The sequence below is a fragment of the Schistocerca piceifrons genome, chromosome 4 (assembly GCF_021461385.2).
Source record: "Schistocerca piceifrons isolate TAMUIC-IGC-003096 chromosome 4, iqSchPice1.1, whole genome shotgun sequence".
Taxonomy (NCBI): Eukaryota; Metazoa; Arthropoda; class Insecta; order Orthoptera; family Acrididae; genus Schistocerca; species Schistocerca piceifrons.
This window is the reverse complement of record NC_060141.1, coordinates 619,221,126-619,237,169: the sequence shown is the minus strand read 5'-3', so window position 1 is coordinate 619,237,169 and position 16,044 is coordinate 619,221,126. Positions and strand designations below refer to the sequence as shown.

General features: G+C 37.2%; 1 protein-coding gene across 1 annotated transcript in view; it reads right to left on the bottom strand.

Moving 5' to 3' along the window:
• Positions 1-311: 311 nt before the first annotated feature.
• Positions 312-16,044, bottom strand: part of LOC124796064 (peptide transporter family 1-like) — a 178,140-nt gene continuing 162,407 nt past the window's right edge. The window contains exons 9-11 of the mRNA XM_047260151.1: positions 15,124-15,378; positions 14,912-15,055; positions 312-341 (exon numbers count right to left, since the gene is read on the bottom strand). Of these exons, the coding sequence (XP_047116107.1) occupies positions 312-341; positions 14,912-15,055; positions 15,124-15,378 (429 nt within the window). The remainder of the gene's footprint in view (positions 342-14,911; positions 15,056-15,123; positions 15,379-16,044) is intronic.

Below are 16,044 nucleotides of genomic sequence, written 5' to 3'. Positions count from 1 at the left end.
AATACTCATAATACAACAGTTGACAGAAACCTAATTTCCAGAAAACAGTATAGAATGAAGAAAAGAAGCTGCTGTAAGGAAATCAAATCAAGAAATAATATAGCAGCTAACTGAGAACCCAATGGGGAACTCAAAGGTCATTACCCTGCCTAGTTGACCCAGAAACTTCTGTTTGCTTAACATTGGCATGAGGCTGCCTTATTTCAACTTCAAACATGCCTTTTCAGTTTCTTTTTTATTTACTTAAATATTTAATTTCACCATCTCACATAGCATAGAGTTCAAAAATGAAAGTACAGTTTAATTTACCTCTACTCTTTTTGTAAGTCATCTTGTGCTACCTGTTAACACAATGTGTAATTTATACTTACTCTTACAAAAATACCAAACAGATCATGTGAGTTAATTATGTCATATAAATTAATGCCAAAAGTTAGTAGACAACTCAAATACACACAACCCTTTTGAAACTATTGGCAAAATTCTGTCACATGTGTGTCCCAATAGTTCAATTGAAATTCTGCATCAAAATCAGATAATTTATCCCAAATTAACTCATTAAATACAATTTATGGGGAAAGAGGCATGTTAATATCTAGTTCCACATGGGGTGAACCTTCAATTCAATGGGAACACTATTACCCTTCTCCAATGTTGCCAAGGGGGACCAAACAACTTCCACCTGGCTTGTAGCTGTGTCTTGTTCTGGAACATTACAACTGACATTAATGTCTGAGATCTGCTCTGATTTCATATTCAGTTCAATAATATGGGCATATGTATAAATATGGAAGGACATTCAGGGATGGTACAATTGCACATCAGAAGATGCTTCCACACCATAACATCACATCCAGAGCTGGGTTTGTGAACTGCCAACCTCCTCAGGAGAAGGCACCATAAGAAAAAGAATATGTGGCACTCAGTGGGGTTATCACATAATCCAGCTGTACAGCTGCACCAAAGCGACCGCTCTGCCACATTTAACCAGGCATCTGTGTCTGTGATTTGGTTATGCATTTCACAAATTTATGTTTAGCAGAATCTTTCACTGTTTTAAATCATTATTTACTTCTCTAAACTGCTCACTAACTTAATTTTTTATCAGACCACATTGTTTAATTACCTCAGAAAGTAACTCCTCGGTTAAGGCAGACAATGTCCTTTGAAATTTAGAGATCTTATTATTTATCTTTATTGTTTTCTGATGAGAATCCATAATGTGTCTCCACACTCTCATGTTAGTAACATCTAACTTTGTATTTATCTCTGAAATAGCCTGTTCAACATCACCACCCTGAGTGTCTATTCTAATAATTAGTTCATCTTCTGGGCTTTGATAGTAGAAGTTAACATTTATATCTATTTTAATATTTGAAGCAGCAACATTTGTATTTATTTTAGAATTTATCCTTCATTTGAGATGTATGTTTAGCAATGAGATTGATATTTAGCTTAGTACTCAATTTATCAGTTTGAAACATCTGGTCAGCTTTTAAATTAGCCTTTAATTGAACTCCCAAAATCTTAAAAAAATGGCTCTCAACCTTAAACAAATGGCTCTCATCACTATAAGAATACATTTATACGTAATCGCAATTACTGTCTACCAATAAATGATAATCAACAAGACAAATCAGTTTGGAGTGAGTACAGCTCAACCAATTTCTTATATAGGTCACAGTGTCATGATACTGACTGATGCTAGATGATGTGACCTGGTGAAAGCTGTAGATGTTGTCAGTTGATGAGCTGCAGAAATGGATGAATTTAATACAGTCTCATCAACAAATCAATCCTTCTTAAAAAATTCTTCAGCTGTAGTGCCAGAATTTGGTTGTACACAGCAGCAATTGCAGTTGCTAAGGACAACAATGATATCTTTAAATGAAACCTTCCTTGAAATTTGTGACTTTCTTCTTAATTCAGCTTTATTTCTCTAGAGCAAAGTAGTACAGAAGTATTTTGCATTCTGTCACGAAGTTCACCAGAATGATGTGTTACTCTGTTGTGTCACAAAACTGAGCCAGAATGAAATGTTCTGTTCTATGTTGGTTGATTGTGTAAAGAGTTTGGTCGCTGTCACTTATTACTTCTGACTATCTGCAGTGTAAACCAATGTCAGAATAACTGTGCCTATCTCATAGCTGTTGACTTCTACACCACTACATTGTCCTCCATACTAGCTGGAACGTCGTTCTAAAAAGGTCATCTCAGCTGAAAGCCATCAATTACATATTCATACATTATATGCAATCTGAACCTTTTTTATCACAACACAGAACTACTTCATAAACAGTACATTTACAGAAATTGTAAGCAGACAACACTTGTCTGAACACTCAGTCTACCTCAGCAGAGATCTGTCAAAATACATGCTATGTTTCTTTATCATCACCTCATTGTCACTATTACAATCTTTTCTATTCCATGCCCTGGAGATGTAGTGGAACATGTTATGAAACCAGACACTTCACTTCCTCCTATTAAACTGATGAAAGATGGTCATAAAGAAAAGTTATTAAGATATGTAGTGTATAGAAAGAACTTCCAACTGTGTACACATTTTTTTATCTGTGTAAGAGATGTGAGGGGAGAAATAAGAGCACAGAGCATCAACAAGGCACAGTAGCAACGGAGTGCCTCCACCAGTGAGGGAGGGGCCACTTATGGTTTGGCATCACAACCTGGAGGGTGTGGAAATTCACAGAATATGAGGGGCTGGTGACAATGGCCACAAACAGTAACAAACAAGGAACGTTCTTTAGTCTTTCACTTACTTCTGTGATAACATTCTGAGAGATTCTATTATAAGCTTGGCTACATAAAAGTAGTGAAATAGCAATCTATATACCTGACATTGTAACTGTTTCATGAGAGAAGCAAAACACATAAGAGTTTATTATGAGTGATTACATGATATCATAGATAGTTGACTTAGATGTGAATTCTGTTAGTCCTCAACCCTCTGCAGATGGAAAAGAAGTCACATGGTATAATTAGTGTTACTCCCTTGCAGTTCCAAGAAATCAAGTAACTACAAGAAGGTGACCATAAGACAACAACCGAGGTAAAAGTGATCATGAAAAGCATCTGGATGACATACATTTAGTGAAGTTGTTGGTTGAGCTACAAACCATAACTTGAGCCATAAATATTTCATTTTGGCTCCCAAGGTGAAGGGCACAGATACAAGAGGTTTTGTAATAATAAAGAGAATTTTTAAGTAATAATGGAAGAATATAAAGCTGCCTAGTGCAGTCCAAGTAAACAAAAAGGTAGATAGGATGTGGGCACATGCTGTAGTGCCACCCAATGTAATTAGAATACTTATTTATTATCACAACAGAAAGGATAAACCAGAATAGTTGACCATAACAACCAGGTCAACTACATGAAATATTAACATGTTGAAATAACCCTCAATATGTGAGTCAAGAAATGTTACATCAATCAAATGGAAGATTTCGGCCACTGATTCTGAACCTAGGAGTGCTGCTGCAACTACTAACGGCATTGACAGCAGTCAACCAATGTGTTGGCAGCACAGCTTCACTTTGCAGGACAGCAGCTAGTCAGCTGACTACCGTAATGGACACACAGCACCTCAGTGAGACATCGCTCTGTCCACATAAAGCAGCACCAGCACGGTGCAGCTAGTAGCGATTATTGATTAGCACTTGCTGTACAAGGTGATGTGTATACTTTGCCACTTCAAGTTGGCAGTGTCACAGATGGCTCGCAGTATGTGGGCAACCAGCACTGTCGCCGGGGACCCAAAACAAATGAATCTTTTTTATGTTAAAAGGAACTCTGATGTGTCCGAAGGGTCAGACGTTACGTATTAGAATCTGTTTCTGTTTGGTTCAACTACTTTGACTTACAATCATTGGGAACTGTCATTGTAAGACTTGATGTCTTTAAATACACAGATCTGCGAATGAGAGTTCAATGTTTATCTAGTAGCTTGAAGTAACCATTGTGATATAACATGTCCGCATCACCGAGGAAGAATCAAAGTCCAGAAGAAAAGGAAGTTCATTCACAAGATTTATAACAGTAATTTACAGATCTGAAACAGTGAAAACTTACCGAGCACAGACGGTAGTTGAAGTAAACCACAGAAAATCCATCTGTTTCATCATAGTAAGAATATTGAAAATTACCTGGACTGATAGGGTAAAGAATATATGGAAAATACTGACAAGCAGAAGGGACAGGATGACAGGACATGTGTTAAGACATCAGGGAATGGCTTCCATGGTACTAGAGCAAGATGTACAGGGCAAAAACTGTAGAGATTGTAATACATCCAGCAAATAATTGAGAACATAGGTTGCAAGGACTACTCCGGGATGAAAAGGTTGGCACAGGAGATGAATTCCCGGCAGGCTGCATCAAACCAGACAGAAAACTTATGACTCAAAAAAGCCTCTCTACTTCCTCACTCATGTAACTTAGTGCTAAGAATTAACTCTCATCACTAATGGAAGTTGTGAAAATGTATCTGGTACTTTATTTTCTGAACTTTTTATGTGTTCAGTTTCTATCTGATATTCCTGAAGGAATAACCCCGATTGCATTAATCAGCTATGTAACAACCTTCTCTCCACAGGTAAAGATAAAGCCCAATTATCTGTCTATACAATGATCTTAGAACCCCAAATTAGTCTTTGAAACTCTTGCATGTTTATTTACTCAGTATAGTTGAGTTCATGTTTACTTAGACATCTACTACTGGAGGCTATGATGTTACTTTCACCTATCTTGAGACACTATTTACAGTTCACAAGCTGCATCATATACAGAAGCATCTGTTGGTAATTTAAATGCTTTGTTCATCAGAGAGTATTTTAATATAGGTGTGTCTACAAAAGTCTGCTTAATCATCCTGAAAAGCCTCCAAACACATTTGGCTTTTTGTTTTAATAATGACAATAATCAGCCATGGGCTGACCTAACTTAATTGTAATTCCTTTTTCATGCACTTCTGTAAAGTTTCAGTTAACAAAATAAAATGTTCTTCTCATATCTTGTGCACTAATAAAACATCATCTACATAGATAATTAACTCTTGTAATAACTCCTTATCTAAAGCTTCATGTAATGCTTGCATGACTACTGAGACTGTCATTCAGTACAATGGGCAATACCCTATTCAGTCCACAGGGCAATATTGTAAACTGATATGTCTTGCCATCAAACAAAAATGCTGTATATTTTTGTGGATTCCCGTGAATACTGAGACTGGCAGACTTAATCTGAAGGGCAATGCCATAAACCAATATGACTTGCCATCAAACAAAAATGCTGTATATTTTTGTAAATTCTCCTGTAATTTTACCTGCCACCACGTGATAGTCAAATCGATTGAGCTAAAATACTTCCTTTGCTCAAACGTAGTTAGTAATTCATCTATACATGTATGTCTATTTCTTTCTGGCTCTAAATCCCTATTAAGTGTTCGTGCATCTAACACCAAGAGGACACCTCCCGTAGCTTCCATTATTGGTAGTAAGGGGTTGTTATACATAAACTTTTTTCTATTAAGTTATTTTCTACCATTTTGTTTATTTCTTCATTTACTGCAAGTTTTAAACTTACTGGAATAGGATATAGGTTGCAAAGAATGATTCACTGTCTTTTACTTTAAATTCACAGATGTACACACAATTCACTCCTGATTTATCAAAACACACTATTGTACTTCCACAAGATATTATTCAAATCATGCCTCTGATATTCAATTAGCAGGTTAGATTTGTAGACTTTAATCCTTATCTGTTCACATAATTCATCAAAAGCTATTTTTGATTCCTCTTTGCTCATAACCTCATCAGCAACAACTAAATGGATTTTATTTAGTTATGCGTTAGAGCTATGTACTAGATGATTTATCTTAAATGGTACTTCATATTTAGAATCTCCACTGATCCAGTATCATACTTTAACTTCGGAGTCTATTTTTACTTTATATTTCAATAAACAATCATTGCCTAATAGTATTTGTAAATTCACATTTGGAGCTAATAACAGAATTTGAATGAACTTAGAATAGTTTATATCTATGGGTAGCCACATTTCTTCTCTTATTAACTTCCTTTAACTTCCAGTTATTCCTACAATATAGACTCATCATGCGTAATATGGGCAAGTATTCTTATGCTACCACGGTAGTACAAGTTTATATGCCGACTACCTCCGCAGATGACGAAGAGATTGAAGAAATGTATGATGAGATAAAAGTGATTATTCAGATACTGAAGGGAGAGGGAAATTTAATAGTCATGGAGGAATGTAATTGGATAGTAGGAAAAGGAAAAGAAGGAAAAGTAGTTGGTCAATATGAAATTGGGGTAAGGAATGAAAAAAGAAGCCAACTGGTAGAATTTTGCACAGAGCATAACTTAATCATAGCTAACACTTGGTTTAAGAATCATGAAAGAAGGTTGTATATGTGGAAGGGGCCTGGAGGCACTGAAGATGTCAGATAGATTACATAATGGAAAGACAGAGCTTTAGGAATCAGGTTTTAAATTGTAAGACATTCCCAGGGGCAGAAGTGAACTCCGACCACAATTGATTGGTTATGAACGGCACATTAAAACTGAAGAAACTGCAAAAAGGTGGGAATTTAAGGAGATGGGACCTGAATAAACTGAAACAACGGAAGGTTGTAGAGAGTTTCAGAGAGAGCATTAGGGAACAATTGACAAGAATGGGGAAAAGAAATACAGAAGAAGAAGAATGGGTACCTTTGAAAAATGAAATAGTGAAGGTAGCAGAGGATCAAGTAGGTGAAAAGATGAGGACTAGTAGAAATCCTTGGGTAACAGAAGAGATATTGAATTTAACTGATGAAAGGAGAACATACAGAAATGCTGTAAATGAAGCAGGTGAAAAGGAGTACAAATGTCTCAAAAATGAGGTTGGCAGGAAATGCAAAATGGTTAAGCAGGGATGGCTAGAGACAAATGTAAGGATGTAGAGGCATATATCACTAGGGGTGAGATAGATACTGCCTACAGGAAAAGTAAAGAGACCTTTGGTGAAAAGAGAACCACTTGTACAAATATCAAGAGCTCAGAAAGAGTGATGTACTTGAGGGCAATATTATGGAAATGGAGGAGGACGTAGATGGAGATGAAATGGGAGATATGATACCATGTGAAGAATTCGACAGAGCACTGAAAGACCTAAGTTGAAACAAAGCTCTGGGAGTAGACAACATTCCATTACAATTAGTGACAGCCTTGGCAGATCCAGCCCTGAATAAAACTCTACCATCTGGTGAGCAAGATGTATGAGACGGGTAAAATACCCTCAGACTTCAAGAAGAATATAATAATTCCAATCCCAAAGAAAGGCGTTAACAGGTATGAAAATTACTGAACTACCAGTTTAATAAGACATGGCTGAAAAATACTAACATGAATTCTTTAAATACGAATGAAAAAACTGTTAGAAGCTGACCTCAGGGAAGATCAGTTCAGATTCTGTAGAAATGTTGGAATATGTGAGGCAATACTGACCATATAGCTTATCTTAGAAGATATATTAAGGAAAGGCAAACCTATGTTTCTAGCACTTGTAGACTTAGAGAAAGTTTTTGACAGTGTTGACTGGAATACTCTCTTTCAAATTCTGAAGGTGACAGGTGTAAAATACAGGGAGCAAAAGGCTATTTACAATTTGTACAGAAACCAGATGGCAGGGGCATGAAAGGGAAGCTGTGGTTGGGAAGGGAGTGAGACAAGGTTGTAGCCTACCCCCGATGTTACTCAATCTGTATATTAAGCAAGCAGTAAAGGAAACAAAAGAAAAATTTGGCGTAGGAATTAAAATCCATGGAGAAGAAGCAAGAGCTTTGAGGTTTGCCGATGACATTGTAATTCTGTCAGAGAAAGCAAAGGTCCTGGAAGAGCATTTGAACGGAATAGATGGTGTCTTGAAAAGAGGATGTAAGAGGAGCATCAACAAAAGCAAAACGAGGATAATGGAATGTAGTCAAATTAAATCAGGTGATGCTGAAGGAATTAGATTAGGAAATGAGACAGTTAAAGTAGTAGATGAGTTTTGCTATTTGAGGAGCAAAATAACTGATGATTGGTTGAAGTAGAGGGGATATAAAATGTAGACTGGCTATAACAAGGAAAGCATTTCTGAAGAAGAGAAATATGTTAACCTCGAGTATAGATTTAAGTATCAAGAAGTCTTTTCTGATAGTATTTGTATGGAGTCTAGCCATGTATGGAAGTGAAGCATAGTTTAGACAAGAAGAGAATAGAAGCTTTCAAAATGTGGTGCTGCAGAAGAATGCTGAAGATTAGATAGATCACATAACTAATGAGGAGGTACTGAATAGAATTGGGGAGAAGAGGAATTTGTGGCACAACCTGACTAAAAGAAGGGATTGGTTGGTAGGACACATTCTGAGACATCAAGGGATCACCAATTTAGTATTGGAGGGAAGCTTGGAGGGTAAAAATTGTTGAGGGAGACCAAGGCATGAATACACTAAACAGATTCATAAGGATGTATGTTGCTGCAGTTACTCAGAAAGGAAGAAGCTTGCACAGGATAGAGTAGTGTGGAGAGCTACATCAAACCAGTCTCTGGACTGAAGACCACAACAAAAACATTCTTATTTCTAAGTGTTTCCAAAAATTCCTAGGATAGCTGAGTTCATCTAAATGTCTACACATTTTCCTCACACATTTGCTATTACTATTGGTTCTGTGTTCTTTTCCTACCACCTTATCTTCTTCCAATAACCATTCCCTTGAGAGAATAGTAAGTGTGAAAGCTATTAACCTCTCAGTATATAGTCCTATGATTATGGTGTTACATCCTGGATTCTGACCAATACTCTGTGATGTTGCCAGTTTTCCATTACTTTTACCGAATAATTACCCCTTTCATTCCTTTCTTTAGGGAAACATATTATTTTTTACTATAGTGTCAATGGCATATGTGTTACTGGGTACAAATACCTGTGAATTATTGTTCATTTGATTATTTCTTGTTTTGTTTCCTCCAGTGCTGTATCTTTTATACATAAGATTGATTGCCTTCCTTATTCTGATTCTCTCCTTGAGTGAAATCTCTCCTTTCTTTATTTAGATTCAAATTCTTCAGAATGACCAGTTCTCAATTCTGCTGCATGATCTACTAAATGACTCAGTGTAAAATCTACTTTCTTGGAATCTTCACATCTCTTGGGTAGAAAACAAGGGAATACTCTTAAGAAATAGGTCAGATGTATCTCACCATCTCGTCTAAATTTTGAAAATTGTTTTGACAATTCATACCATTTCCTATCTACAACTCTTCTATCAAATCATTCGATAACCCACAGTTAGATACAGTGATCTTATTTCTAAGTATCAGCTGTGTATTTTGTAGCAGTACCCGTAACTTCTGGAATCTGAAATTCATTATCATGTTCAACAGTATTGTCCACAGAATTAGGTGTAGCACTAGTGGAATCTACTTTTTCTTGCACCTTTCATTCTACTAATGCTTGCAGATGCTTCTCCAATTAGTCAAAGTATTCAGAGCACTAGTTATTTCAACATTTTGTCCATTTCATTCTAATGCATCTACTCAATTTCACAAGTCTGAGATTTGACTAGTAATGCTTTCAAACTTCCAAGTGGGTAGTGCCTGTATGTTTTGTTTTACCATCTACCTCCTTAAGCTGTTCTACATCCTGCTGTACTACAACCTCCTTCCTGACTAAATTGATCGATTTTCCATTTAAAGCTGTAATTCCTTGAGTAATTTTTCTTAGGTTGTTTTTCTATTGGAAATTTTATAATTTGAAGACTCTAATTTTGTAACTAACTCTTCCCTTCATGTTTTTAAAATTGTGGTACTGGTTGACAACATATCTTTATTGGCTTTCACAGTAAGAGATGGCTCTTTTTAGTGGCTAAAGCCACACTATTTGACAGTCCTTTCAATCTCTTTATTACTTCTGACAGACTGCTGTCCATTCTGTATGTGGTGATTAGCATTCAGTGATAACAACAATATATGTTGCTTGACAACTGCCAAGGAAAAGCTGACACTTGCTAAGGAACAACTGTCACTTGCTATGGTACAACCTATAAGTGCTATGAAACACCCAACAAATGATAGTAAAAGAAAATGTAGGGGACAACATGTTAACTGAAGCAAAGCCTGTGCACAAATGCTCCATATACATTCAACAGTCCATGTAATATAATGTTTGACAAAAATTGTTAAGAGCCAATTAGTGCAACATTCCATGTGTATGACAACATGACTGCAAGACATCATTTTAGTGCTTAATATCATGGATGATATTATATTGTAATTCTGTCAGAGACAGCAAAGGACTTGGAAGAGCAGTTGAATGGAATGGACAGTGTCTTGAAAGGAGGAGATAAGATGAACATCAACAAAAGCAAAACAAGGATAATGGAATGTAGTCAAATTAAATCGGGTGATGCTGAGGGGATTAGATTAGGAAATGAGACACTTAAAGTAGTAAAGGAGTTTTGCTATTTAGGGAGTAAAATAACTGATGATGGTCGAAGTAGAGAGGATATAAAATGTAGACTGGCAATGGCAAGGAAATCGTTTCTGAAGAAGAGAAATTTGTTAACATCGAGTATAGATTTAAGTGTCAGGAAGTCGTTTCTGAAAGTATTTGTATGGAGTGTAGCCATGTATGGAAGTGAAACATGGACGATAACCAGTTTAGACAAGAAGAGAATAGAAGCTTTCGAAATGTGGTGCTACAGAAGAATGCTGAAGATAAGGTGGGTAGATCACGTAACTAATGAGGAGGTATTGAATAGGATTGGGGAGAAGAGAAGTTTGTGGCATAACTTGACTAGAAGAAGGGATCGGTTGGTAGGACATGTTTTGAGGCATCAAGGGATCACAAATTTAGCATTGGAGGGCAGTGTGGAGGGTAAAAATCGTAGAGGGAGACCAAGAGATGAATACACTAAGCAGATTCAGAAGGATGTAGGTTGCAGTAGGTACTGGGAGATGAAGAAGCTTGCACAGGATAGAGTAGCATGGAGAGCTGCATCAAACCAGTCTCAGGACTGAAGACCACCACACACACATCATGGATGAATGGTTGGATGGCTCAAAGTCAGTCAAAATGTCACTACTGTGGCTACAGTAATGAGTGTATCCAAAAGTGTCACCTCACATTTAAGAAAGGGTACTGATGGAGGAAATGCCATGTAGAAGCAGGCTGATGGTCAGAGACTGACCACCACACACAAGAGGATTGATATACAGCCCTAGTGGTGAAAAGCAACAGACACCTCACCCCTATGCAGATTGCTGCACACCTTGCAGTCGCTACCAGTACACATGTGGCTGCAAGAACCATTTTGCAGCAATTAAATTGGACTTGTGTGTATGACTGGAAGCCTGTTAAATGCAAGCCACTTCAACCATGCCATCCTCGAGAATGATTTTGTTGGTGCAGGGAACATGTTGGTTGGGTCAGCAACACTGATCAGAGTTATGTTCTCCAATGAATCACACTTCACTGTGGCAAGTGATTCTATCTATCAGTTACCATCACGAGTCTGGTATTGGGCTGCATGGAAGTTGAATGCCTGCTGCAGCAAATGGACCTCGATGGATTATAGAGGGCAGTGTTGCCGCAGTGCTGGACTTACCTAGTGAGTGAGCCACCGTCTCACCATGTGATTACACCAGCCAATAGTGTCTCTTGCAGCCAGCATATATACTGCCACACCTCAACCACTCAGGAAGTCATGAACTTCATCTGATTGCATTTGTTACTATCTCCACCGTACTACTGACTACTCATTGATAACTTTGCTTTGGTACTGGGTTTCCTCCTTGGTCTCAATTTGGATTGTGACTTGTACTTGACCCATTGACAGTATTGTGTTGAGAGTTTGTTGCACCTCATTGTTGCATAGGTTGCTATTGACTTGCTCTTGTTGTGTCAGGTCCACCATCCAGTTAGCCCTGTTGCTCAACTCTGGCATGGGTTTTGATGTCCTATGCACATGACATCTTTCCCACCTTGTGTTTTCTTCTTTCTCTCCCATTTTTCTGATGTGTGCACCAGTATGCGTGTACTCATGGATATAGGAGAGGGAAGGCAGGGGGGGAGGGGCGGGGGGGGAATGTTACACACCACAGAATGTTCATGAATGCTATTGATATAGCCAAGGCATTATGGTGTGTGTAGGCGTTATGCACAACGGCTGAACACTGTTACATACCTTTGCATGATGTAGCATTACAGCACAGCAGTATGGCAGTGAGATTATTCTGGATCATGTCCATCAGTTTAGGAGTGTGGTGGGAACCAATTTTCTGTTTATGGACAACAACGCCATCCACAAAGGACTGCTGAGGTGTCGGCACAATGGGAAGTGGAGCTATTGAACTTATGGAATGGCCTGCGTATTCCACAGACCTAAACCCCATAGAGCATGCCTAGGATGCTCTTGGCGGACATAATTCTCAATGAACACCCCATCCCCTAACCGTACAGGAAATGAGAATCGCCTTGAGAGGTGTTGGCCATATCCTCCCAAGAACTGCTCAACAGTTTGGTAGCCAGCATGACCAATGGGTGCAAAATATACTTAGTGCCTGAGGAGGGTAAATTCCTTAATGAGAGTCCAATAGCAGCCTTATGTTGGGAGCCTGACCTGAGTCTCCATGAATGTTATTTATGTTCGTTATCCTGGTGTCCTGTGTGGTGAAATCTGTAGCATTTTTCGTTATAAATGTTCTGCTCCACCTCTATTATGTATGTACTGTGTTTCATGTCATCTATCATTGCCTGTGATTATTCCTGTCCATCAGTGTCTCTGTTAGCAATTTTCAAGTGGAATATAGATACCTTCACTAATAAGATTATGTTCTAATGCAGCTGCTTACAATTCGCAACATATGTTTCTATCACCTTCCACACAAGAAACTACTAACAATAGTATTTCAGTTTCCTGCTGATTACAGTTCACCTAATCAGTATCACTGCTAGCTGCACCAAACTGCTGATGTGTCGCATGGGCACAGTGATGTCTCACTGAGCTGCTGTGTAGCCGTTGCCACAGTCAGCTCACCAGTCACTGTGCTGCAAAGCAAATCTGTCCTGCCATTGTGTTGATTAACATCAGTGTTATCATATATTGTGGATACACTCATAAGTTTGGAATCAGCAAATCAAAATCTTCCATTTTCTCAAGGTAATATTTATTGACCCATGTCAATGCTAATTTCAACTTGCAAATATTTCTTCAAGGTAATATTTCTTGACTCGTGTCAACGGTAATTTCAACATGTAAATATTTCTTCTAGTTGTACTTGGTTGCTATGGTCAATTAATCTCATTTATCCCTTTTTTGTGATAATTCACTTACATGTTTTACACCACATAAAACAAAATAATTTTCTCTTAAATATTTTAATTACATTGCACAACACTACAGTGTGTGCTCACCTCTATCTTCTTCATTGTTTACTCTGGATGCTCTAGGCAGTGTCGTATATTCTTCCATTATTTTTTTAAAAAATCTTGTTTTTATCCCAAAAGCTCTCTTATTTCAGTGCCCCTTATCCATGTCCACCGCCTTGGGTACCAAAATAAAGTGTTTACACAACTTATATGTTGAAACCGAGTCAACAACTTCACTAGTGATCTGTCACCCTGATGCTTTTCTGATCACTTTTACCTTGATTTTTGTCTTATGTCACCTTCTTGTAGTTTCTTGATGCTCTGGATCTACTATGCAGTGCCACTAATTCTATCCTGTAACTCCTTTCCCATCTGCAAAGAGTCGAGGACTGTAAGAGAGCTCACATATATGCCTGATGGCTATGAAATCATGCAACCAGTCTTAATAAACTCTTCTGTATTTTTCTTCTCCCATAAAACAATTACAATGTCAGGTATACAGATTGCTATTCAACTACTTTTCATACCCAAGCTTATGACAGAAGCACTTACTATGTTACCACAGATGTAAGTGACAGATTACAGGACATTCTTCATTCGTTTCAGAATGTGATCATTGTCACCAACCTCTCTTGTTCTGAGAATTTCCATGACAACTCCATGCTGTGATGCCAAACTATAAGCAACTCCTCCATTGCAGGTGGAGATACTCCATCGTCTTTGCATATTGGTGATGCTCTGTGCTCACATTTCTCTCCTCACATCTGTATATAGATCAAAAAAATATGCACACAGTGAGAAGTTCTTTTTGTATGCTTCTTATGTAAATAACTTTTCTCCATGATCATCTTTCATTAGTTTAATACGAAGAAGTGAAATATGTGGTGACTTAACAATATGTTTGAATGCAGAGTACAGATGTAGATGTAGATATAGTTGAACATCAGTACAGAGTAATATTTCTTAATTTTTGTATGCTTTATATTTTTGCCTCAAGTTTTTTACACACACTTCTATGTAACATTGAAATCAAGGAGGATTCAATATTTTAGTGCAGTTGTTGTGGAATAACAGCAGTTTGGCATTCTGTCAATAGACTGTCCCATATATACATTTCTTAATTTAAAATAACCTTCTAAAATACACCAAATAATCACAGTTGAAAGGTAGCTCCCCGGAAGATATCATCAATAAAAAACATGCCTGAATGTTCTTACTAACCAATCTACACCTACTGTGTTCAATTCATTACAATGCAAGATTGAATACTGAATGATAATTTTTGCATTCTAAGCATTCTTCAAATCCTAGAGGAAAAGTGGGCGAAAGTTCCTATAGCAACGGACTTTAATATCCACAAATTCAATTTAAGTCTACTAGACACAGATGTTTCATTTGGTTAGTAGTAAATATTATTTGATTTCTAGCAGTAACAAACTAAAAGTAATACCAGACTGTTAGATTAGAACTTACTTTTATCATACGATACTGAAGATCCATATATTCTGAACTGTACCTAATTTTCGATTTTCCACTCAGAGTTTTGTTCAGATCTTCAAACTGTGTAACGTAGGCCATTAGCTGAGAATTTACTGCACATATAATTATCTCCTCTACCTGTAACACAGAAATGTTGAGAGAGATTTTTACCTGATGTCAATACATACGCAAATAATTAAACTTACCTGTTGTTCAGAGGTTAACACATTAATGTATAGCTGTTGTTGAGTAATCAACAAGTGACTACATTCAGATGGAGCAAAAACCATGAAGTCATAAGCAGTTATATTTTTTATGTTCACATTCTTAAATACGAAGTTTGAAGAACCATTAACTATTTGTAAGCCATTGAAAGGATTAACAATTTCAATTCTACATGGCACTGTATTGATGAAGTTCAAATGAGTACTGTCTTTTACAGGAAGGACTGGGTACGATTCCTGAAACAGAGGGCAAGCAAAGACTTAGTTTAACTCAATAGTCACAAGAAAATAATTTTGTAAAATTAAAATAATTAATAATAGGAGCATAAATTAGGAACACATTCAAATCTAGACACTCATCACAGTAATTCACACGTGAACTAGTGAGAGAAAAAATATGTCAAAATAAACCCTTTATGGTGGCAATTGGATAATCTCACGAATGTTATCTTATGGACCACTGTGTATTCTCTCACATATTATCATGTAAGATCTCTGTAAGATAGATTGTTCATTGTGATATTTATGTACAGCCATTAACCATGGCACACATCTCATTTACACATTTTATCATGCAGTGGAGTAGTTAAGAAATATGCAGGGTGATTATAATTAAAGTACCAGTTTTAAAATGCCATGCACTGCTAAGAACGATGTCAAATAACATAAAATTTGAATGGAGTTTTATCAAAGAAGGGGTAAATGTTACGGAAACAAAAGAAATTTAATGAAAGTTTTACCACTAGCTAGCATTGTAAGTGCTAGAATATGCAAAATAAAAGACACAGCATCCACAGCTGTTCCTCAGTTTGCAGTCCGTATGACTGTCTCAGTGAATGATCAACTGCTATTGTTAAAGCTCTACTGTCAGTAGATCTGCAGGAGTTCCAGACACTGAAAGGT